General features: G+C 38.3%; 1 protein-coding gene across 6 annotated transcripts in view; it reads left to right on the top strand.

Annotated features, from left to right (window-relative positions):
- Nucleotides 1-25,196, top strand: part of csnk1g1 (casein kinase 1, gamma 1) — a 69,801-nt gene that overhangs the window by 21,814 nt on the left and 22,791 nt on the right. For 3 of the 6 annotated variants that reach the window (XM_057833926.1, XM_057833955.1, XM_057833936.1), the window contains exons 4-11: nt 454-523; nt 10,906-11,057; nt 11,130-11,364; nt 11,479-11,564; nt 16,096-16,180; nt 16,343-16,491; nt 16,562-16,669; nt 22,983-23,096. In XM_057833926.1, the coding sequence (XP_057689909.1) occupies nt 454-523; nt 10,906-11,057; nt 11,130-11,364; nt 11,479-11,564; nt 16,096-16,180; nt 16,343-16,491; nt 16,562-16,669; nt 22,983-23,096 (999 nt within the window). The remainder of the gene's footprint in view (nt 1-453; nt 524-10,905; nt 11,058-11,129; nt 11,365-11,478; nt 11,565-16,095; nt 16,181-16,342; nt 16,492-16,561; nt 16,670-22,982; nt 23,097-25,196) is intronic. The other 3 variants (XM_057833962.1, XM_057833970.1, XM_057833946.1) reach the window with 2 other exon arrangements.

Below are 25,196 nucleotides of genomic sequence, written 5' to 3'. Positions count from 1 at the left end.
ACTGTTTACGTTGACTGACGCTGGGCTGCTGTAGGTGTGCAAACACCCCAGCAATGGCGGCTAGCAGCTAGAGGGCGACGTACACAAACTTCTACTTGGATGAGTCAATAGAGTAGGCGGGCATATTGATGTGTCAAGAGGCGCAGGCCAAATTGCGGTCGTTAACTAATTATATATTGTTTCTCTGCGGTCCAGTAGCAAATGCACCACGCGCCGGTCCCGGTCCCGGCCCGGTGGTTGGAGATCCCTGTTTTAGAGAAGTAACAAAGCATTCTCTTAAATAAAAGCACAAGTATACTTGATTTCTAAATGGATAGATGCCTTGTGTGAAGCCAGATTTATGTATTTAAACACATTGATCAATTGGTTGGCGTTTTCATTGCCTGTATTTTTTTTTTTTTTTTTTTACATTGTCTCAGACTTACGGCTATTTTGCCCTTTGTGTTTGTGTAGGAACCAGTGAAGTCAAGGGCACCACAGTTGCATTTGGAATACCGGTTTTACAAAACGCTGGGAACTACAGGTAAGTGCTGGCTGCAAACTTGGTCTGTGTTTTGGTATCATTGGTTTATTTGTTGTCATTTATTGAACTGATTGTGTTATTTACATAGCAGATGATGAACTTGGTTTTGGGATATGATGTTAAACAGGTTCAGCAACTTGTTCTAGGCTTCAGGAGTTCAAATCTATAAATCTAGGTTTACCTTAAGAATGACCCTCAGGGGAAATAGACAGGAGCTGGGTGCAATAGTAAAAAAAAAAGTCTTGCAACAAACAATATGCAATATTTCATCATTATATCATTTGAAATAAAAATATTTGTTTAAAATTTGCATTTGCCACAGTCATATATACATGTATGGACGTTTCGTCTCGATGTATTGTCCATTAGTGGGGAAATTAACTCATTCACTCCCAGCCATTTTCACCGGAGCAAGGCTCTTCGCTCCCGGCCATTTTACTGAATTTGGATTGATTTTGCAGGGCCCACAGAAAATTCTGTTCTATTGCTAAACATGGAACCCACCAAAAGAAAGATTAGACTCTTCTTTCAGCAGGAAAAAAGTTAGATCATATCTTTTTCCATTCTTTAGAAATCATCATTAGAAAATGGCTTAGTTTGAGCAATTTTCCAATTTTGAAAAAACGGAGAAATTTAGCTTTTTGTGAAAGCATACATTTCAAACATAACTTTGACTTTAACACAGCTATTTTTTGCTTTAGTTACATCCCAAACATCTGAATAATGTTTTCCTTTTACAAAATAAGATAAACAACAAGACAAATAGAGCTTTTGATAGCAAAGTACCAATTTATTTACACATAACTAACTGAAAGATGACGCTGTTCCGGCCGCGACAGCCGGTTAAACTTTTCCCTCATTGCCGCCTGTCTCATAAAGATACATTTTTTTGAGTCTCTGCGGGCTCTGCTCGCGAGCAGCACGGAATCAAAGGCATCGTCCGCTGCACTAGTGGTCCCGGTCGTTCTGCTCAGTCGTCCAGTGCATGGCATCTCGGGCGGCCTACCGGTTGTTCTGCTCGGTCGTCCGCCGCCTGGCATCCATTCGGTCGTCTTCCGCCAGCGCCCCAGCCGTGGGGCTTGGCCGTTCGTTGCCGTTGAATCGAGTTGCTGGTCTTACCAAATGCGCTACTACCCTCCAGTGGCCAGTTTTATTGCTTTAAAATGGATTTTCAGCTTTGTGCTTTGGAGCTAAATTGAATCAGAACCCAGAGATGTCTTTTTGGAAAAAAAAACGTAGAAGACGTATAAATACGTCTTTGGGACACTGAAACAATTAAAAATAACGTATTTATACGTTTTTGGGAGCAAATGAGTTAATCATCATAACATATACCTCCGACTGAGGATAATAATTACAAATTCATAATGCATTAAATATTCTTAGTTGCTTTGTTTTTGTAATGACACACTCACACACTCTTGAAACACCCTTGTTCTTTTTCAAACAAGGTCTGAACACTTTCACAAATAAGACTCAGAAACACAAGTATTAATGTATTTATACTAATATTGTCTTTCACTTATTAAGATTTACATGACAATGAGGGTTTTTCAACATAGTTATTCTTTTGATATGAGATACAGTGGTACCTTGACATACAATTGCTTCAACACACGATCTTTTCGACATTCGACGTAAAATTTGACTCGCCATTTGTTTCTACATCCGACCACATGCTCGAAATACGGCGACATGACAGCACCGCGGACAAACGCACGGCGGATTTTCTTCTGAGAGAAATCAACACAGATTTAAAAAAAAAAAAAAAAAAAAAGGTTTGTACAGGTGGTGAAAGAAGGAAAAAGGTGACGCTTACCATTAAAATGATGATGCAAATTATAGAAAAATAAGCGCGTGGGGTGCACATCTGTGAACTGGCTCAACAATACATCTCCACGGTCCTCCTCCGACCACCGTTCGCCAGTGTTTATCAGTTAAACTGACAATTATTATTATGGTAACATCACCAAAGAAATTGTCAGCTTCGTCAGGTTTCTAATCATTTATTCCATCAACTTGTGCAACCCCTACTGTCCTCCGCAATTGACGGTGTTCTTAAGAAAACATTGAGAGTGAAAGTAAGCTTTCCCTCTCTAAGTCACATCAGCCGTGCGGTGCGTTCAGGTACAGCAAAAAACGTCCGCCACATTAGAACCCGATTCGTTACATTACTACAGGAATTATTATGGTTATTATTATGATTTTTATTTATATACATATATATATATATATATATATTTTTTTTTTTGCAACGCATAACTGCCATTTGTAATAGTACCAGCAGTATTTATTAAGGTTTAAGTGGAGGTTTTGGGCTGTGGAACGAATTAATGGAATTATAATGTATTCTTATGGGGAAATCCTGCTCAACATACGACCATTTCGACTAACAAACAAGGTCCTGGAACGAATTAACTTCGTATTTAGACGTACCACTGTATTTTCATTTAAAATGATTTTGTTGCGCTTTCCTACTGAAGTATTCTGTAGGTAGCAAGAAAGGGCTAACAGAATAAATAACACAAATGTTATTCAGTTCATCTTGATAATTCCCTTTCAATTTACCCATATTAAAATATCTAAAATACTGAACTGATTACTGTGTTGTTACTCGTCATAATTTCTGACAAAAATAGTACATGCCTGTCAAAAATAAGTGCCCACTCTTTTTTTTAATTATACTGGTAACATGAGTGGCAATCTATAAAAGCCACATACGTATCGCTGAAGTTTGATAGTCAGATAGTGATTCCTGTCAACTGTAATTGATGGTCCGTCATGGACGTAGTCGACAAAAGGCCTACTTTCACAACTTTGTGTATTATTTAATCCAGTTTCAATTTCATGTAATTTAGAACTAACATAGAAAGGGGAGACAGTAATCCACAAAACATAAACCATCTGTAATCTAATGGTTGTGGTTTCAGAGAGTACAGTGGAGTGTGTACAGTCTCATACTGTAGTCTCAGTGAATGTGAGTACAATGGTAGCTCTACATACGAATTTAATTCGTTCCAGGACCTGGATTCGAAATGTCGAAATGGTCGTATGTCGAGCGGGATTTTTCCATAAGAATACATTATAATTCGATTAATTCGTTCTACAGCCCAAAAACCTACTCTAAATCCTTAATAAATACTGCTATTTTTTCCTGAATATTCAATGAGTAGCCATTTTGTTTTCTAATATTTAAAGGCCATGTTTTGATATATGAGTCTCCTCCTTCAAAACACTGAGTATGATGTTCTAATTATGTGATACCCCTGTGGTTGATTTCAGCCATTTTAAGTGCGATTGAATGTGGGGGTGTCCTAATTTATTCCTCAACAGAAATGACATTTATTTAAAATTACATTTTACAGAAAGTTATAAAAAAAAATATATATATATATATATATATTTTTTTTTTTTTTTTTTTATTTTAGTTCTACTACCTGAATCTCTGAAGATTGTTAAATTGATATTGAATAGCCATATGACCAAATATGTTAGAAAACACACAGGCTTCCATAGGGTGTCCTAATTTTTTCACATGACTGTATATTTAATCCCCAAAATTAAATACGCTGTTGTTTCAATGTTTTATTTATTGATTTATTTTTTAATACACAAGAATTTACCAAAACACTTTTTTCTCCCAAACACCAGGGGTTGCTGCAGCACCCTCAGCACTAGAGGTGCACGATAATTATTGGTCCGATAATAGGAATTATGACGTCATCCCAATAAATCCGATAACATAATATATTATCGGCCCTATTAATAATATTTTTGACACGGTGTCAGATTGGGATGTGTGCGTTTGTTTCCACTTCTGTTTTTCCAGTAGGCAAAGCTTTGTTACTGTCTTTGTTTTGTTCATTATAATAATGTTCATGTCATCATGAAAATTCTGGTTCGGTCAAAGGAAAATCTATGCTGAATCAACCACTAGTACTTTTGACCTACAGGTGTTCAAAAACTCAGGTGAACATTGAAAAATTATATATTATCAGTTATCGTATCGGTATCGGCCTTGAGGAGCAGGAAGTTATCGATATCGGTTTCAAAAAATGGATATCATGCACCCCTACTCAGCACCCCCACTTCCCGCGCCACTGTGTTTTACTGTGACTTCTGTAAAAAATATTGAAGGATTTGCTGTGTTAAATGAGGACCTTGGTTAGGACTATTCAAAGGACAGCTGGTAATTGCCATTTTTTAAAACATATTTTTCCTGAACAATCTGGAAAATCCACTTTCAATTGATATGCGTGGGTGCTAATCTTTAGTGTTGAAACGGGGAATACGTCATTTTTTTAGTGTGTGTGTGATACAGGGTCTTTACATTACGAAGCTTATGCATTGCCTCTATTGTTTTGCAAAGATGAGGGCTGGAAAAGGGCAACTGTGTGGAAATTCATTAAATATTTAGAGAGTGGGTCTGCCTTTCTTAGTACTAATCTGACTCGCGTTTCTTCTCCAGATGGGATAATGTGACATCATTGCAGCACCTCATTCTACACAGCCAATGCTGTTGTCATAGTGCCTGTGGAGCTTTCAGAATTAATGTGCATTGACTAATGTTAAATCAGGTTGTTTTCTATCTGTGACGAACTGTCATTGGATACTAATGAGGATTATTCAGTTAGGGATTGTGCAATTCCTTTTGAAACATGTAAGGACTATTTGTTCGTACAATCTGTAAGTAATCATTTTGCTACCATCTCTTCACAATTTGGGCCAATAGTTAAAGTATTGTTCAAGGTCAGGTGGACACTATTGCACTGTGAAAGGGTATTTGCAGACATGAAACATTACACCGGCTTCATTTCCACTGCAAGCACGCAGTTTGAAATACTCGTGCACTCATATGGTTCACATTGCCCGGATTTTAAAATCTAATAAAAGAAAAATTTGATCGCTTCATTGATTAGTAGTTTGTTTTTTAGCAGTAATGGAGCAGTAGTGTGATAATCCTTTTTTTTTTTTTTTTTTTTTTTTTTAAACTGTTTTGTTTTGCTTTTTAACTGTGAATTGAAATACATTGGACACAATACAATACAGTGGACCCTCCGTTGTCGATAATGATGGTTCTGCTGCTCTTATAATTTATCAGTTTTTGAAAAGGCACATATTTTCTGTTGAATAATCATTCCTATACTTATTTACACCTTCTCCTATTTGACACATTTCAGGCTTCCCACTAACATGAGGTGCCTGAAGGACAATTAGTAACCCACAGCACTGGATAACTGTCCAGAAACACAAGATGGAGAGCAGCATGACTCCTACTTGTCCATCTGCTGACAAAATAATATGATTCGTTGTTGTTCATGCTGTAGACAGGTCAACTTGTCGGGATTACTGCTTTCTGTCACAGAATAAACATTACTGAGGTAAAAAGTGTTATGAAATATCATATAGCAAGTGACTTTAAAATGATAGCAGACCGTATTTTAGACTCAAATCCATCAAAAAAGTGATAGAAAAGGCTTGATAATTAAAACAGATCCTATTTAGTCTTCCTTTCTCAGCTGCCTTTGCCTTGCCCACTAAAAAGTCTCTAAAAAGATGTCACACGCACAATGAGTTGCAGACTTTTGCAGTCTTCTAGCATGCTTTCCATAGGATATCTATTCTGTTGTTTGTGTGTGACCACTCTGTCATTCTGTCAACATGTACTAGGTAGCGCAGCACTAGAAAGCAAGGCATGATCATTAATTATGCTTGTGATGCTTTTAATTGTAACACTCAGGATTGCTGGAAAAATGTGGGCATTCCTTGATGCATTGTTCTGGATGGAATAACTATGAAACTGTAAAAGACGGCAAGAATTGAGTGCCAAATTTTCAACATGTGAAATTACACTAGTGCAGTCATTTTCATTTTTATATATAGTCACCATTTATTAGGACCTTTTAAAGAAATGGTCCACATTAGTTGCTTATATATTTATTGTAGGGCTGTCAAAATTATCGCGTTAACGCGCGGTAATTAATTTTTTAAATTAATCACGTTAAAATATTTGACGCAATTAACGCACATGTCCCGCTCGGACAGTATTCTGCCTTTTGGTAAGTTTTACAGCAAGGTTTTTTGTGCTGTCTAAAAGCGAACTCTTGTGGTCGCTTTGCGACATGGTTTATTGCTTTCTTGCCAGTTCAATATGGCTGCACGACGTCTCGGGCAGACGCCTACGTTGTAATGTTGTGCTTATATGATCCTTGGACAAGATTTGTCCGTAAGTATGGTTGTTGTAAAGAATGTACATATTATGTTAGTAAGCGAAGTGTTATATTTTTTGTATGAGACGCTTTTTGTTTATGTTTAGTGAACCTGTATAGCGTGCTAAGCTAACGTTGTTGCTAATGCAATGCTTGTGTACTTTTTTTTTGTAGTTTCACTACGGTCTAAAGAGGACAGTGGTTTGAGGCCATTTTATTAATAAATCAGATGAAAAAGGAAGTCTGATTATTAAGGCGTCGTTCACTAGCTGTCCAACTTTGGAAAAAGTAGATGCTTCGGAGCAGAGGTTGCGCTAGACTTTTTCGTTGTCTGTCATTTTGACTGACAGGGTCATAAAAATCCGGTCATAATCCATTTTTACCCGTCACTTAAATTTTTTAAATGATAATAATGACATATTCAATAGCAGTGTTGGTCAAAAGCGGTGCGTTACTTACTCAACTCTGAATAAATTGAAGAAACTACCAGCCATGTTGTGTCTACTCTCTGTTCTGTTGATTTGTCATCCAAGACTCGGGGTGCGTTCAGGTTTGAGCACGTACTTCTGACTCCAAGCTGTTTGTCCCTGCTCATTCAATTAGGCTACGTTCATACTACAGGTCTTAATGCACAACTCCGATTTTTTTGTCATATCCGTTTTTTTTTTTTTTTTTGGCGTGCCCGTTCCGACTGCTTTTGTCCATTGAGACTATTCAAGTATTACGCATGCGCTCTAATTCGCAGTCCGACACGCGCCGGTGTGCAGAAGCATCAAAACAAATGACAAGTCATCCGTCATTCCAGGGATATCATATTTTGCTTTTCAAAAGGAGGAGACAAATAACAGACATAAATAATCCCCGTTTAGGCTTATATTCACAGTTTATATGGATCGATAGGATGCACGCACTGTCCGTGCATGTCACACACACATACGGGCAGTTTGCCCCGACTCTCCAAAACGGGCTGCAGCCAGACCCCTCTCCCGACTCTCGGCCGTGTAGGAAATGTTGAAATATAGCTCACATAGAGCAGAGAGAAAACCAATCATTCTCATGCTTATCCTCAACCCATTTTTATTTTTTTATGATTTGTCAAGCCCGGCCCTTCCCCAAAAGCCGTGTTCACTGCAAACTAGGCGCTAATAACGCACAGCTGATATCGGATTTGGGACACTGGACGGTACAGACCGCCGCGACAGTCTGGAAAAATGTGGCCCAGATCGGATTTGAACCACATACAAAAATGACCCAGATCGGATTTGAAATGGTCCACTTCTATGCGACTTGTCCCATTCAGACCATCAAATTAGTGCCTGACTCGAGTCGGAAAAACACGAAAAAATTGGATTCGTGCATTAAGACCTGTAGAATGAACGTAGCCTTAGACAATGCTCTCCAAAGCTTCCTAACGTTTCCGTGTTTGCTACACCTGAATGCTAGTTCGGACATTTTCCCGAGTAAGGCCAACGACGTCATGCATCAAGAGAGACAATAGCTAATTAATATGCTCACTCGCCATCCTGTGGTCTGGGGTGTGAATTGCAACCTGTCAAAATGACGGATGGACTTCAGTTTTTTCCATCACCGTTTTAAAAAACCGGTCAACGACGGAAAATATTCGGTTAACGCGACCCCTGCTTCGGAGTGAGGACAGCATAGACAGATTTAAATGACAGTAGAGTGAAATGCCCACTACAGTCCTTATGTACCGTATGTTGAATGTATATATCCATCTTGTGTCTTATCTTTCCATTCCAACAAATTATTTTACAGAATATACATATAATTTACAGAAAAATATGGCATATTTTATAGATGGTTTGAATTGCGATTAATTGCAGTTAATTACGATTAATTAATTTTTAAGCTGTAATTAACTCGATTAAAAATTTTTATCGTTTGACAGCCCTAATTTATTTGTAAGAATGTGATATTGGATTGGTTTAAGGCTTGTCAAATGAAAGCTGTCGAAGTGGCCCTGTACAGTTACTGAAATTTTAATGGATGGGGCTATTGGACTAAATTTTCTGGTTTAATTGATGATGGCAGTCAGGTTTTTTGGGGGGGATAAAATGGTCTAAACTTACTTTACTTTTTTTTTGTTTTGTTTTAATGTTTGTGACATTTGCAATATATTGTCCACACTCATAGTATAAGACAGTCCAACTAATCTTTTGATGGCTACCATGCATTGTGTGCACTCATACTCAATGCTCGTCCTTCTTCATTGGTGTTGGGTGTACAAGGTATAGAAATGAGAAATGATCAAATGTAAACAATTCTGAAAATTGTGGTCCCCTGTAGGCCTGCACAAAATAGCGTTTAATCATCGCAATTTACGATATGCGCAATAGTCCCATCGCAAGATGTGCAATTGTTTGACATGGCGTCCTGGATCCCTCTTATCAGAGGTAGGTAGAGTAGCCAAAAATTGTACTCGAGAAAGAGTAGGGTTACTTCAAAATAATATTACTCAAGTAAAAGTGTTCATCCAAAAAATGTACCCAAGTACAAGTAAAGTATTTGGTGAAAAGAATACTCAAGTCATGAGTTACATTGTGAGTAACTGTTTACGATGTTTGATTTTTGTTTTTTTTAATATGGTATTTTTATCAGTACATACAGTAAGTACTTTAATTTTTACGGTGCTTAAAAGACGACATGTGATTGAACAGGCTGGCGTGACAGAAGAACTGCAAGCTTGAGTCTGTCTAGTATAATATAGTCATGTGATTATTGTTGTGACATCTCATCGGTGAAACTGATGGAGCTACTGTTGGCATCTCTGGCAAAAATAAGGTCAATATGTAGAATAAAGAGGAAAAGTAACGACTGTAGTGTAGCCCAAAGTAGCGGCGCACGAGTAGCGTTTCTTCACAAATCTGCTCAAGTAAAAGTATGGCTTACTAATACTACTATTAGAAGTAGATTTTTCTCAAAAAGTTACTCAAATGTGCTTTACTACCCACATCTGCCTTTTATATATAGCATTTTTCATCATTCACAAATGAACCTTCTTAGCCTGGAATAAACTGTATTATATTAATACCCTCGTGAGGAAAAGCGGCATGGAAAATGAATGAATGAATGAATGAATGTGGTAATGGTGAGTCAACCAGTCTTCCAAAACATCTATTCGCAATCTTTAACAAACCCCCAAAAAGTTGCAATGTCAATTTTAGCCAATATCGTTCAGCCCTAGTTCAGGCCTATCCCAAACAGAGCTATTCAAGTTAAAATGAGCAATGATAGTTTTTTCCATTATCGTTCAGGCCTAGTCCGGGTCTATTCGATTGTTGGAACTCAATGCCCAACCTCAATCAGTAGTAATAACTATCAAATCAGTATATTTCAAAGCAATTCATTTGCTTTTAAAGCTTTCGTGATCTTCTGGATTGATAAAATGACATTCAAGTGGTGTTTGTGTTACTCGCCGTAAATGTTATGCTTATGTGTGAGTTAGCATAAATCACGAGCGCAGTGTGTTATGCATTGCAGGCGTCACCATTTCTCATGTTTCCCTAGTCAGGTTTTAGGTTTGAATCTTGGCTTTGATCTGAGTGTCGTTTGCGGGCCACTGCACTTTCTTGCCACATTCCGAAAACAAGAATCTAAGTTGGCACTTTGCATTGACTTTTCAAGCAGTTTGAAGACATTAGGCCCATTTTGAGCATCTGAATGTTTTAACTTGCTGTGGAAGCTACAAAAGCACACATTTTCAAGACTGGGGTGTCAGTTACCTTGTTTATACAGGTCTAATTTTAGTTATTGGGTGCACTGTTGCCGGAGCATTCTTTACTGCTTTCTGTCCTCTCGAACCCGTTTGGTGCTCACCGGGCCCAACCATAAATATCACTTGACAAAGGAGGACGCCATAGTAAACATTCTTGCCAGCTCACCTTGCATAATTCAGACCAGTCATAGACTTCATAATGTAGTGATGATGTCTATGGGCCAGTTTTAAAAGAAGGACGAACTTGTCCTTGCTTTGCCATTACAACATGTAAAGAAGGACCTACTGAATGTTTATGATTACAACATGTACAGAAAGACCCATTGACTGTTCTTTGCAATTAGATCCTAGCGATGCAGCGATAAAATTACGTTGGCACGGTGTGCAAACAATGAATTCGTTTCGAACTTACTTTTTTTTTTTTTGGTATGTTTTAGCTGAAGGGGTGCCCCAAGTCTTTTACTTTGGACCCTGTGGGAAATACAATGCCATGGTTCTGGAACTCTTGGGCCCAAGTCTGGAGGACCTCTTCGACCTCTGTGACAGGACTTTTTCATTGAAGACTGTCCTCATGATCGCAATCCAGTTGGTGAGTTGTTCATCCTTTTGCTTAGTTTTTTTGTCTGTTGTTGCACTCTGACATTTCTCATATTCTCTGCAGATATCTCGAATGGAGTATGTGCATTCTAAGAACCTCATCTATAGAGATGTAAAACCAGAAAATTTTCTCATTGGACGACAAGGGAATAAAAAGGAGCATATTATCCACATTATTGACTTTGGCTTGGCCAAAGAGTACATCGACCCCGAGACCAAAAAACACATTCCATACCGGGAGCATAAGAGCTTGACTGGCACAGCCCGCTACATGTCCATCAACACACATTTAGGCAAAGGTAAACTATCACGCTTTTGTTGATTTTGGCATGAAGTCCTCTAATATTCTGTGTTATTCTGTTTGACTATTGAAACTTGTTTTTGAGAAAATGTTATTAAATCTTCTGATGCAGAGCAAAGCCGACGAGATGACCTTGAGGCCTTAGGTCACATGTTCATGTATTTCCTTCGTGGGAGTTTGCCATGGCAAGGACTTAAGGTAATATGAAGTCATGTTGTTTTGATATCTTATTATTCTGTGTTCAATAATCCACAATCTTTATTTTATTTATTGTTTTAAATCTTTGTATTAAGGGAGGATTTACGTTTTTTGATTTTTTTAGATTACAGATTTTCAGAATTTAACGTGCACTGGTCCCCCTGAATCTCAATTATTAAATTTAAACAGAAAAGTTAAGGATATTCTATTACCGTAATTTCCCGATTATAACACGCACTTTTTTCCCCCCAAAATCAACTTGTAAAATCATGGCGCGCATTATAAACGGGTACAGGGATGGAGACATAAATATATACAGGGGTGCACATAAGTGGTCCGCATGCGCGCATGCGTACTGGACGTAGACAAAAGCGCTGGCTCTCAACGGCTTCCATACGCTTTTGCGTACCGATGGCTGACCGCTGTATTTGCGGCGGACACGAGAAAATAACTTCTCAAAATGTCGAAGAGGCAGGCCACACTGAGTAATTACTTCCATGTTCCCCCACCCCCGTCAAAAGACAGACAGACGACAGAGACGTCACCGGAGCTCCCGAAAAAAAGGACTTTTGCTGAAAAGTGGCTACAGGAGGTACCGTGGCTAGAAGCAAATGATGCTCGCACAGAAATGCGGTACAAAATGTGCCGTGAGAATCCCAATGTTGCCGATAAGAGCAGCGCATTTTATGTAGGGTCAAAGAATTTCAGCCATCCAAACTTTGAAAAGCACGAAAAAAACAGAGAGCATGTGGCAATTAAGCAAACTATCGATGTCAGACATGACCCCACTCGCCCTATGGACAAGTCGCGGAATAAAGATAATGAACAGCGACATGCACTGACAAACGTGTTTTTGCTTGCATTTTACAAAGCTAAACATGCACGTTCAATGAGGTCTTATGAGGAGGACATCCCACTTTTAAAAAGGCTTGGAGTTAATGTGGGAGCCGCATAATGCCCTTTATTTTGAATTGGTGCTTTTATGTTTATTTCTTTACATTTCACTTCAAAGTAATGGCAATTTTGTTGTGCCAGTTGATGTTAATCAAGCATTAATTGTTAATATAATTAATTAAAGGTAATTGGCTCTAAGTAAAGCTTGTCATAATTTTATCGAATCAGGCGGGTCGGCTCTCAAGCTCAATGAGGACCAAGTCACATCTCCAGGTCCTCCTCTGAGAACCTGGGCGAAAAAATTATGTGCACCCCTGAATATATATATATATATATATATATATATATATATATATATATTTATAAAGACCGATTTTTTATTTTTTATTTTTTTGATACGGCCATGTTGTGTTGAAGAAACGTATGCGGCGATCTGTTGCCGACCATTACAGTACATGACGTCACCATTTTGTTTCGGTCATGGCGAGCTAGGGAAGGAGTCGGAGGCGGAGTATCAAACAACGGAGCTAATCCGCGTTGCTTGATTGACATTTAGGCTGCAACAAAATACGGTAGCAATGTCTGTCTTACATGCAACCTGCGGAATATAACTATTTTTCCGGCTGTTCCCTCAACAAAATACCTCCCCCTGGGAACTATACAACGTGCCAACACAAGTTCCGCCGGTGAATTCGGTTATAACTCGCTACACGGTAATACTTCACTCTGATTGGTCGAATGATTTCGTCTGTGTTAAATTCTGCTTTTGTCACTCTTCATAAAGCACAGACTTTAGTTTCTTGAACTCATTTGAGTCAACGTTTATTGCCCGTAACAAACGTAACACAACACAGACTTTCTGTGTCCGTCAACTATATCTGTCCCTCGGGAAACTCAAATCCAAATAACAATAGCTCCTATTGTTACAGTCTAGTCAACAGCGATGCACACTTCTGATTTCCGACCTAAATCACCACTTTTATTTTACCGTATCAATCCATGGAAGAAACATTTATTCATCATGATGAAACGAGCAAGTTATACAGCAACCTTTAAAGGAAAAGTCACATCTGTTTTGTTTTCTCCTGGATTCTGGTAAGTTGAAGAAGTTGTCAGAATTTATTACCATACATATTGTCAGTTTTCGGTAATGTTTTAAACTACCAATGTGCTATGCTTGTGCTGTGTTTCACTAGTCAGTAAAATGACATTTCTGTATCTGTACACGAGCTCTGTTTTCTTGTATTCTTCTATTTATTGGTGCTAAAATTAGGGTGAGCGTTATACACGGGTACAATAATTTTCCCGAGATTTTACAAGTAAATTTGGGGTGCGCGTTATACACGGATGTGCCTTATATTCGGGAAATTACGGTACTCCCATTGCATTGATAATCTATGATAGGTGCCCAAACAAAGCTGAAGTAGACGTTTGCGGTATGGACCAAAAATATATTTCCAACACAAGTAATAGTATACTCTAGTAATGATATTTAGCACTTTTTTAAAGTACATATTTTTATATAGACCATGCAACGAATTGGTGAAAAAAAAAAAATCTCGTTTAATACCTCAAAAATTGGGTCTTATTTCACTAAATGAATCTGCAGAAAAAATAGTTCTTTTACGGGGACAGTGGTCACTTCAGTGAACAGCTTTTCAAAAGTTGACAACTAAGACATTAAATCCTTCATAGAGCATGTGACTATTTTTGGTCATTTAAACAACCTTAATTACAGGTACTCTCTGGGTTACGATGTACCCGGCTTGCGTGATTTTGACTTTACGATGCCGTAATCTAGTCGGGCTTTTTGTCTCAATTCGTTTTTTTGTTGTGTAGCAGTGTCTCTTCTGGCATTTTGTCACCAGTCGCGATGTTATTTTTTACTCCATTTTATTAAATGACTCATAATACATGTTTCTGGATAGTTAGTTTGAGAATTAGGGTCCTATTAGGGGTGCTTAAAGGGTTGGTTCCGACTTAAGCGAAAAATTTGGTTACGTCGCCAGCGTAGGAACGGAACTCATTCGTAACTTGTGTACTACCTGTATTAGCAATTATTATATTATTTTTAAGTCGTAATCATTGAGGGTGTTAAGAAATATAGATTCTGAGATATATCACGATATTACATCGCGCAATTGTCGTATCGATTCAAAATCTGTTTTTATCGATCGTCACACATGTGTTTTTGGTTTGTTTTTTGGTGAAAATAAACTATACAGTGGCTGCACTTCTACTCCCGTCCAGTAATTGGCTCTGCTGAAGTAACAACAACAACTCGCAGGAGTTATCCCGGGTGGCTTCTTTGTAATTCAGTCTCGTGGGATTTGGCACCACGGAGCAAAAGTTTAAACATGGCGGAGATAGAGATACGTGATGCCCCAAAGCACCTTGATATGTCTGAAATTTGGGCTCATTTTGGCTTTTTTGCAAAAACGGAGGCATGGAGTGTGACAGGAGCCACACCATATGCAAGCTGTGCAATGGAGAAGAAATACTGCTGAAACACAGTTATTTTTGGTCTGACTGTGGTTGTTGCTATATCTGGATGCTCAAGCTAATGTTTTGACCTGCCATTTTTTTTTTCATTATTCATATGCTATACATTCTTTTCAGATGTTTTTTTTTTCCCACCATATTTAGAATCCTGCATTTAAACAGGTTTGGACTAATGCTGGTGTGCACTAAAAAAAGAGAAAATGTTGTAATGAAAGCCATATTTCAAACATAAAACAAACAAACATTTAACAATAAAAACATGTTTACCTGAGTGCTGGATGAGGTTTCAAGAATAAATGTCCATTTTGATTAGTTTTTTTTCTAAAGTGAGACAGATATCACAATAATCATCTTAAAGTGTAGTATCGGGATTAATCAGAATCGAATCGTGACCTGTGAATCGTGATACGGATCGTTTTATCGGATCGATATGAGGCAATACACACTCCTAGTAATGATTATTGTATTTTTTTGTATAATTATAAATTCCTTTATGTATTAATGTTAATAAAAAGCAATGTTAATAAAAATGCATTAATACAATTAAAATGAATAAAAACAATTACCCTGGTTATGGCCAGTGTAACACGCTCAAGATGACCCCCCCCCCCCCCCCCCCCCCCCCTTCATAGCATATAACTCATTGATAGCGAAATACATCAGATTCTTTTCCACTGGGAGGACTGGCTGTGAATGCTCATGTTTCAGTGACATTGACAGCGCTAGACATCCAAGCAATTTTGACTGAGAGTCAAAAAGGGTTGGACGCCTAGCTCAGCAATTTTTGCCAATAAGTCAAATGAGTGACCTGTAAGGGTTAAACAAAAACAATCATAATTCATGCATGAAAGTTTTTTTTTTTTTTTTTTTAAATCTATAATACACTGTTAAAACAGAAATTTTATGTCATATCTATGTGAAGAACAATTCAGCTCAGTTCCTAATCCCTTTGAGGTAAACTTCAAAAGAACCTCAAAATAGAATTGACAAAAATGTCCAAAGACAAAATAGTGTGAACTGTTTCAGGATAACAGCTGGCATATGTAGCTGTGCCAGTATAAATTTGGTTTACCATTATTAATCTGCGGTACTTCGAAGTGCTTTATGTCACAAACGTGTGTTGGATCACTTGCAGGCTGACACATTGAAAGAGCGATACCAGAAGATCGGAGACACTAAACGAAACACTCCCATCGAGGTCCTGTGTGAGAACTTCCCAGGTATACTGCTTCATCTGTCAGGATAACACTAATCCACAGTGACTTGATTCCTTTAATTATTCAGCATAATTGGCTGTTTAAGAAATTTGAAAACAATTTCTAGGTCAGCCCAAGCTCTGCTGCAAAGTCTGAATTCACCCTGTGTTGTATTGTTTAATTCAGAGGAGATGTCCACCTACCTACGATATGTACGGCGGCTGGACTTCTTCGAAAAACCAGACTATGAATATCTGAGGACGTTATTCACCGAACTGTTTGAGCGCAAAGGGTACACCTTCGACTACACATATGACTGGGTTGGCAGGCAGATAGTAAGTGACACGTCTGTGAACTAAGAAATGAACACAGTGGTGCATATTTATGAGTTGTCGCTCCCTTCAGCCCACACCAGTGGGATCTGTCCATATAGACTCTGGGGCTTCTGCAGTCACAAGAGAAAGCCATCCTCACAGAGACCGAACTTCAGCACACCCGCCAATTAGAAATCAGGTATGAAAGTATACACATGGCTACCGCAATCTCTATTCAGAAAATGCAATGGTATCATGAAAAGTTTAAAGGTTTTGATCAATTGCATTCCAGCAGAAAGACTCTTGGTTGACAATCTAGGTGAGGGAGGGTGGGCATTTTATGATGATTAGCAGTGGGACAAAAATGCCAATAAAAGCCAATATTTCCAGGAAGTAGACACAATTGTTATGAGCAGACATTTTTAAATGCCAGAAGTGTTTTAACCAATCAAATGAAGTATGAAGTATTTCAGATAGTCCGCGATTGCTCGTTTCAAAGAAAGGAGCATGGCCTCATTGTTTAACGCTGCACATCTGTGAAAAGTGGGCAGAAAATGTGCCAAACAGGGGGAACAAGGCTTTTTTAGACGTCAATAGTGTGCAGCCAATTCTTCAACAAGCCCTCAGCAAAGTGAAGGGAAGCGTCCAGCGATGGTGAACTTGCATTTCCTCTCCGTCGTACAGCCGAAAACCCAACACTCTGGTATAATGTCACAGCTTTCTCTTCTTTGTCGTTTTTTTCACATGAAATCCGTGTATGATACTACTCAGCACTACACGACTAGGAGCACACTAGCCGAACCGAGCAGCAGACTGGCAGCCACAGATCACCACAATAGAGCTGAACAATTAAACTACATCGCATCCACATCGAGGTTTTTACGGGGCCTGAACGATATTGGAAAAAACTATTGCTGCGATTTTGGGGGGGGTTGCGATGTATTGCGATATTATATTGCGATATTAAAAAAAATATATGTATACAGTATTTAAAGAATTTTTTACTAGATGACTTGAATAGCTGTTTGGAAAGACTTTGGATGACTCATCATGACCACAGTGTACAGTATTCCATCGTTTTTCGCGGTTAATAGGGACCAGAACCCACCGCGATAAGTGAAAAACCGCGAAGTAGCGCATACCCCCCACCCTTTTTTTTTGTGTGTGTGTGTGTGTGTGCTCAATGTATTTATTCAGATCTAGCTCTGGAAAGAGATACATATAAGACATGTTTTTTCTCACTTTTTTCCCCCCAAAGTTTGATTTTAAAAAATGTATGTGTGTATATATATATATATATATATATATATATATATAATTAGGACTGCAGCTATCGAATATTTTAGTAATCGAGTAATCGACTGAAAATTCTATCGATTAATCGATTAACCCTTTAACACCGAACGTGTCGGCAGCGACGCGTTTACGCATATTGTCTTTGAAGCTTCGTCACGCTGTAATTATGTCACCCACGTGCCGCTGGTTGGTCTCGTTTGAAAGTATGGAAGTTGATGTCCACACCAGTTTTTATTTGAAGTCAATCGGCCAAGAAAAACGGGAGATAATGTCATTTGAGTTTTATAGTTTTATTGCACTCATAAATATGCATTAAAACGCTGCATGGACCATGTATCCATTTCCATATTTCCATCATTTCTTGTCCTTTTTCAAAATCACAAGCAGCACAAAAGACTACAAATCCCAAGAGCCGTTGTGATGTCAAGAAGGACGAACCGAATCTGATCATTTTTAATATTTTTTCGAGCGAGGCGCCAACTATTGAAAGGGAGGCATGCGAAGCAAGCAGCGGCCGGTGTTGTGCCGAAAAATAGTCGCCCCGCGCGAGCGACTTTGAAACGTGCAGAATGAATCTAAAACTACATTTAGCGCAAGCTAATGCATTATTTCATTAACTCAAGAAGATGAGCCGTATTTGTCGTTGTTTTCTTGGTAGGAGTCTGCGTCTCGGCGAGTAGAAGTGACAGCAGCGCGCAAACGGCGAAAGAGTAGGCTGTGTGACGTTGTGTGTGAAGCAGCTCTGTGACCTGTTCAAGAAGAAGCTTTATTGAGTGCGCAAAAAAAAAAAAAAAAAAATTTATTCGGTCGCATGCCTGAAAAATTTGAATTGAACTGAACTACTTGTCAATATTTTTTTTAAATATTTTTTTTCAATGTTATATATATTTTTTTTCTTCACTATAATCTTTTCAATTTTTATGTAGATGTGTGTTGGAGAAGCTTGATTGCATGTACCTATATACTTTTGATAAGGTGATGGGTACAACACCTAACTTCACAAAGAGATGTCCTCCAAACACTTTTTGTGTTAGATGATATATATAATTTTTTTCTCACTATTTTGCACAGTATATAACCTGTTTTGACCATAGTATGTGTAAAGGCCAAAAACGCCTATGACCGTAGCTGCTGTTTGTGTTGAATAGTCAGACATAAAACAATTCAATCTTATTTTTTTCTATTGAATGTTTATCCTAACAAGTTGAATAAATATGATCAAGCTTCAAAACGGTTGGTCGAGCATGTTTGGTTGTCAAAGAGACATCAACATTACAAATTTTGAAAAAAGATTTTGGGATTTTTTTGTCTTTTTGGGTCCAAAATGTGGATTATAATTGGTCAGTGAAGAAAACAACAGTTAAGACATGAAGTTCAAGGTGTCCTGAAAAAAGGGACCCAACTTGGCCATTGTAAACAATTTTTTCTTTGAAATATAAAGGCAACATCAAATGCATGCAAATTCGGCCAAAATAGGCTTAGGTGTTAAAGGGTTAATCGGATAAAACTTTTTTTTTTTTTTTTTTTTAGGTAAAGAGCAATTATAAATATACATGAGAAAAAAAGACATTTAATCCAATATTGAACCATTTTCAGTCAATCAATGTCTTTATTTTCTAAGTACATTGTTGAAAACAGCCACAATTGCATCTAAGATGTGACTAGAAAAAAAATTCACTGCTTTCACTCAAAAAACCTCTAGATCTTATTAAAAAAAAACCATATTTCTTACCTAAAAATGTAATTACGCTTGATAACACACATCACTTGAAAGCTACGTGTTTTTCCCACGTGTTTCAATTTAATTTCCATTTGTGTCAAGCTATTTTTAAGTTCTAGTTAAGTTTTAAGTTAGTCTAAACTGTAAGGATTTTGAGTTTTTGCAGTGTTCAAAATAAATGTATGATACGTGCTGTATTGGAGCACATTAGGGACCAGTGCTACTTGGTGTTTTATTCAGCAATGACTACTGAGCTAAAACTGACAGTTAGCTTTATCATGTTTTAATTTTACAGCCTCATCACTCACCAGCGCTGTGTTTTTACATATTCAATAAAGCCTGTATGTAAGACACGTTAGCCACGCATCGACAGTGGTGATAATCAATAGAAACCTAGCCCTCCGAAGGGCTAACGTTATGTGAGGGAGTGACAGTAACGTTATATTTATTAGCGATAAGAAGTCTACTGCTTAAAGATGGCAGCTGTTTACTAACGCTGCCCAGATGCGGGGGAGTCTGTCATTTCGCATCTAGTCGTAAATGCATGCGATATCTATGCGACGCATCGGACACTACCTGCTACCACACTAGCATCATGCGGGCGTAGTTTTTAGCAACATCGGCGTAGTTTGTAGCAGCTGTCGGCTGCGGTAAGTTTTTTTTTATATATATATATTGCTTCTTCCTCTACGCACGTGACGTCAGCGCGTTGTCCCACATTAAAAGTAGTCCCGGCAAAACGTGATGCTAAGAGCTGGCAAAATTAAACGATTCCTCGAGGTGAATAAAATTACTCGGATCAGTTTTTAAACTCAAGTATTTGTTTCAGCTCTACTATATATATTAAAAAATGCTTTTTAAGCACTTCAAATGTAATAATTACGATCAGTTTTAAACATAACTGTCCCACTGAATCATTTTTAAACAAGAATAAAGTACTGTAGTAGATAAATGCTTGGCTTTATTAAATGCTTCTGTTTACCTAACATGGCTGTGACTCTTTGTGTGACATGTAGAAATTACAAATTCCACATAATCACTTCTGGCGTTTATTTAATATGTCTCGAACGTCTCCACACCCCTTCCCCCCACAGACACACACATTCATTCCAGCCCGCGCTTCCTTGCAGAAACTGTTTAACAAGTTAAACGATGATTGACAGATTGCTGCCCGGCTTCTTTGGCCAGATAAAAGCCATCGTTAACTTTAATAAGGAAGTGCCGCAGTGACTGAGAGCTGAGAAAGGGGGTGAGAGAGGGTGTGCGCGCGAATGGATTGGGGGGGGACTATCGCGATGGCGATGTTTAAACGATATATCGTTCAGGCTTAGTTTTTACTGCTGCCATAATCTAACCTCATGGAGCCAGTTTTTGTTTTTACCATGCTCACATTTGAATGGCTTGAGTGACAAACCTATTCGCCAGTCAGCATCGATTGTTACGTTTACTGGCTTTGGGGACCAATAAAAGTTGCTGCTTAAAGTAACACAACGTAACGGGCGCAGTTGCACCTCGCTCGTTGCACTGTAAACAAGATAGCAGTGTAATGGATCACTCTCAACTGTTCGGCACGCATGTACAGTAGTCTGCACATTGGTTGGTGGGAAAAAAATGTTAAACACGCGATCAGTATCAATAGAAAATCAATTGGGTTGAATGTTTGCATTAAAAAAGCAATAAAAATAATTTGTGCGACTTGTCACTTGTCATGGGCTGGCGATGTGGCGTGCAATGTGTTTGTTGGCATCACTGTCAGTATTATATATTTCAGTGTTGTTTCAGCATTACCTTTTTAATTTGTCTATGTAATTGGTATGGGCTCACAACTCTTGCAACAGCCACCTGCCAATGCAGCTACATTGGAAGGGCATGTGGTGCGTTTAGAGACACTCCATGAATGATAAGTCTATTCATTGTTTCATGCTGTCTGGTTTGTTAAAATACTTTTGATTACACCAGAAATGGAAGTTAGACGATTTGTATTTCCATTTGTTTACTGTAATATCCATCACTATATGATTGCACTGTTGCTTTATTAAGGTAGGAGTTTTTTTTTTTTTTTTAAGGCCGAAACAACAAGAATGTGAAATGACAAATGCCTCAGACCAAGTGAAGTTTTATCATTTGTCCTCTTGCACTATATTGCAGGCCTGTGAACAAAATTGTGTAGCAAAAGTATAACCAAGTTGTAATGCACCTGAACGCCTGTGATGCTTTGAAGCATCCGTGCTGCATTATGCCACATGCCAAAGTGTGTCCCTGTGACATTAGAGCCGTGACCCTTCACGTATTCTCATGTTTGTCAACATGATTAATGCAAGTCTGTTGTAAAAGTAATGTCGTCTTTCTTCCAGAATCCTGGTTTTATGCATTTAAAAGTATAAAAAATCGAATAACAATCACAACATTGGGACAAAAAAAATCGCAATAAGGTTTTTTGTCAATATCGTGCAGCCCTATGCTACATCACACCAACCTACAGGGACAGCAGTAGTACAAAACACACAACCCCCCTCAGCAAAATCCATCTATATACAACTATTTAAATGGCGACTTGTAAACAACAGGGCAAACGCAATCACTTGGAAAATCGTTGTTATAACTAATATCACAAGCAATGGCGGACTATCTGAAATACCAACCTTTGATTGGCTAAAACAGTTCTGTCATTTAAACGTCTGCTCACAGCAATTTTGTTTACTTCCCTGAAACATTGTCTTTTTGGCGTTTTACTCCACTGTTACAAATCATAGAAATGAAATTCTGGCTTTTTGTTTGTTTTTCAAGTCGTTAAACAAGATTCTTTTTGCTGGGATGTAGCTGAACCAAAGCTTTCCTTTCACATATTTTATAATTACCTTCTAAATATATCTGTAGAAGTTTATTTTTTAAAGAGGGGGGTTAGGATTTTTTATTCATCTTAATGAAATTCTCTTATTCTGGTTTTATATGGCCACAGTAGTGAAAATGATAATCTAATATGGTATCTCTGTTAAATAGCATAGGTCAAATCAATTTTCTGTAAGTATGTATTTTGAGTAGTTTAGAAGATTAGATACTGATTTTACTGTCAAGGATTGAAATAATTTCTCGAGTTGACCACCCTGCTAGTGTATTTATTTTGGTGGCAAGGCTGTTGAGTTTACCAATAAGGTTTTGCTATCTGCAACCACAGTTAAAGCTTGATCATCGTTTTAGGATGATGAGTTTTTCATTTGTACATTACATAAAAAGAGGACAGTTTTATACACTTTCAGTCTCGCGCCCGGTTGTTTCAGTTCTCTGGCTTGCCACAAGCCTTGCTTGGTTTGGTTTCACTCTTTGATTTTCTTGCGTTTTTTTTTGTTCTCCAATTTTCATGGTGCTTTGCATGGACCTGGCCTGGCACACTCGAATTCCCATCTTTCCTAATGCAACTATTCCATCACCCTCCCTTGTCCCATTGCACTCCCAATTCCACTTCTCCTCCGGTCACTTGGCGTCCCCGACTCCCAAGCAGACAGCAGTCTCTGATCGACGAGGAGCATGGGAGGCGCAGCCCACTCGCCAAGCAAACTCCTCCTACCTCACCTCCCACCTGGCAGCGGACAGGCACGGGGGCTCAGTGCAGGTATACACCCCTCACCTCATCAGTCACTCACCCCGTCCAGGTGTAAGATCCCATGCCTGTCTTAAAGCACCTCACTTGCATTGTGTCAAGTCCACCTTTTCTGTATGTATATAAGAAACGCTGTAGTATCAGCTGGTACTTTCTTATATCAGCACACAATGCCAAGCGCAGCTTTGTACACACGTCATTCTAATAATTGATTCTAATCATTCAAATTTTAAAGAAAATGTTTCTAATTTGTTGTAATTTTTCATAAAGATCATACAGGAGATCAATTTGTATATGCGCTTCCTGTGTTTGTCATTCTAAATTGTTACTAATGCTGTAGATTTCCCATGATGGGAGATGAGGTGTATGAGACAGATTGATGATCATGTTCTTCTCCCAAACCTTTGAACCTCTGGCTGATGAATGTTTTTTTTTCTCCACACGACCATATGCATATCCTCATGGTGCGCTACACCACTAATAGTGATTAAGTCATGTAGCAGCAGATTTTGACCTCTGGTTTTAGTTGTCATGGCATCTTTGCGTGCCTCATTGAAAAGAAAAAGAAAAAAAAAAGCTTGTTGCATGGCAGGATGACGTAAATTAATGCATGCGCCTGTGCAAACTGTAATTGGTCTTTAAAAGGAACATCCTTCTTTCAATACAGTGGGACCTCAAAAGCTGATCACAATCCTTTCTGGAATGCTGGTTGACCTCCTATTTGAGCAGATTACAGTGCAATTTTGCCTTCAGAAACTGCAGAGAAAGATTGCAGGGTCAAACTGCCATCTTCATGTATTTATATTCAAACATTCTCATTTTGTGACAACAGATTAAGCTCATGTTAATATATCAAGATGCTGATTTACCCTACAGAACCATTTTTGGGTAAATAGAATTTTAAAAAATGTAAAATGTTAGAACGCTTACCATGCGAGAGACTGCAGAAGTGGAACGTATCTTAATTATTTTGTGTCGCATCTGGTATCAATCCTTGTCTTTCAACCATTGTTTTCATAACGTGCTCCGTTAAGGTCAGGTCAAGCCAAGTCACATTTATTTATATGGCCATTATTCACAACAAAATTAGGTAATTAGTAGGTAGTTTGTGAATTTTTTTTATAGGTTCAGTTAGAAAAAGGTAAATTTAGCAAGCGGAATATTATTTTATGAAAAGTACAGATTACAAAAATGTTAGTTTGTTAAACATTTTTAAAATGCCAAAAACATTAACTACAGTGATATTTTGCAGTGGAACTTTGGAATTTCTAAATGATTTAAGGGCTGACTTGGAGGCAGTCACAAGAAGGAGTCCTACTATGTAACCTGTGACAACTCCTTTCACCTCTGCATTTGAATGATTGAAGGTCATCTGAAGAAAGCACAATGCGACAATTGGTGCTTTCACAAGTTTTAAACAACGTTGCGCAGGACAGCTAGATACATTTTATTAACAGGCACACGAGTAGGGGTGTGCCATCTTAGGCACCCCACGATTCGATTCGATTACGATTCAGGGTGCTACGATTCGATTTTTGAACGATGATCACAGTTACCTGATTAATAAAGTAGCCAAACAAATTTATGTGCATTATTTATTTAGAATATCCTTATTATTCAACAGGAACTATGGAAACATGCCTGTACAACAAAAAGGTGCCCTTATTAACCATTTTAAAGGAAGTACTTATTTCTCTGAACAATACAATAAAATTTACACTGGTGGAATGAATTCCACATTTTCTGGACACAAACAAAGTGTCCTTAGAAATGAGACTTCTTTTACCAATATACTTTGTTTTCACAGTGTTACTTGCCTTATGTAACTCTTGGAGTGACAGGTGGAAAATACAACTGCTCTTGATCACTTTTAACTTGTGGCGTTTATTGCCGAGCACATAAAAAAGTCCGGCAGCCTCCAACATCGCCACACACACACTCACTAGAGCGCGCGCACTTTCTTCTCTCCCTGCCCGCTCACGCGCACACACGCCTGTCGGGTCCCAGGCAGCACTTGCAACAACAGGTTTCTGTACTATTTCGCATGTTTGTAGTGTTACCGCTGTACTTAATCATGGTTTTACACGTTCTGTATATGAAATACACGTTAGC

The sequence above is a fragment of the Corythoichthys intestinalis genome, chromosome 1 (genome assembly GCF_030265065.1).
Source record: "Corythoichthys intestinalis isolate RoL2023-P3 chromosome 1, ASM3026506v1, whole genome shotgun sequence".
Taxonomy (NCBI): domain Eukaryota; kingdom Metazoa; phylum Chordata; class Actinopteri; order Syngnathiformes; family Syngnathidae; genus Corythoichthys; species Corythoichthys intestinalis.
This window is presented reverse-complemented; position numbering and strand designations above follow the sequence as displayed.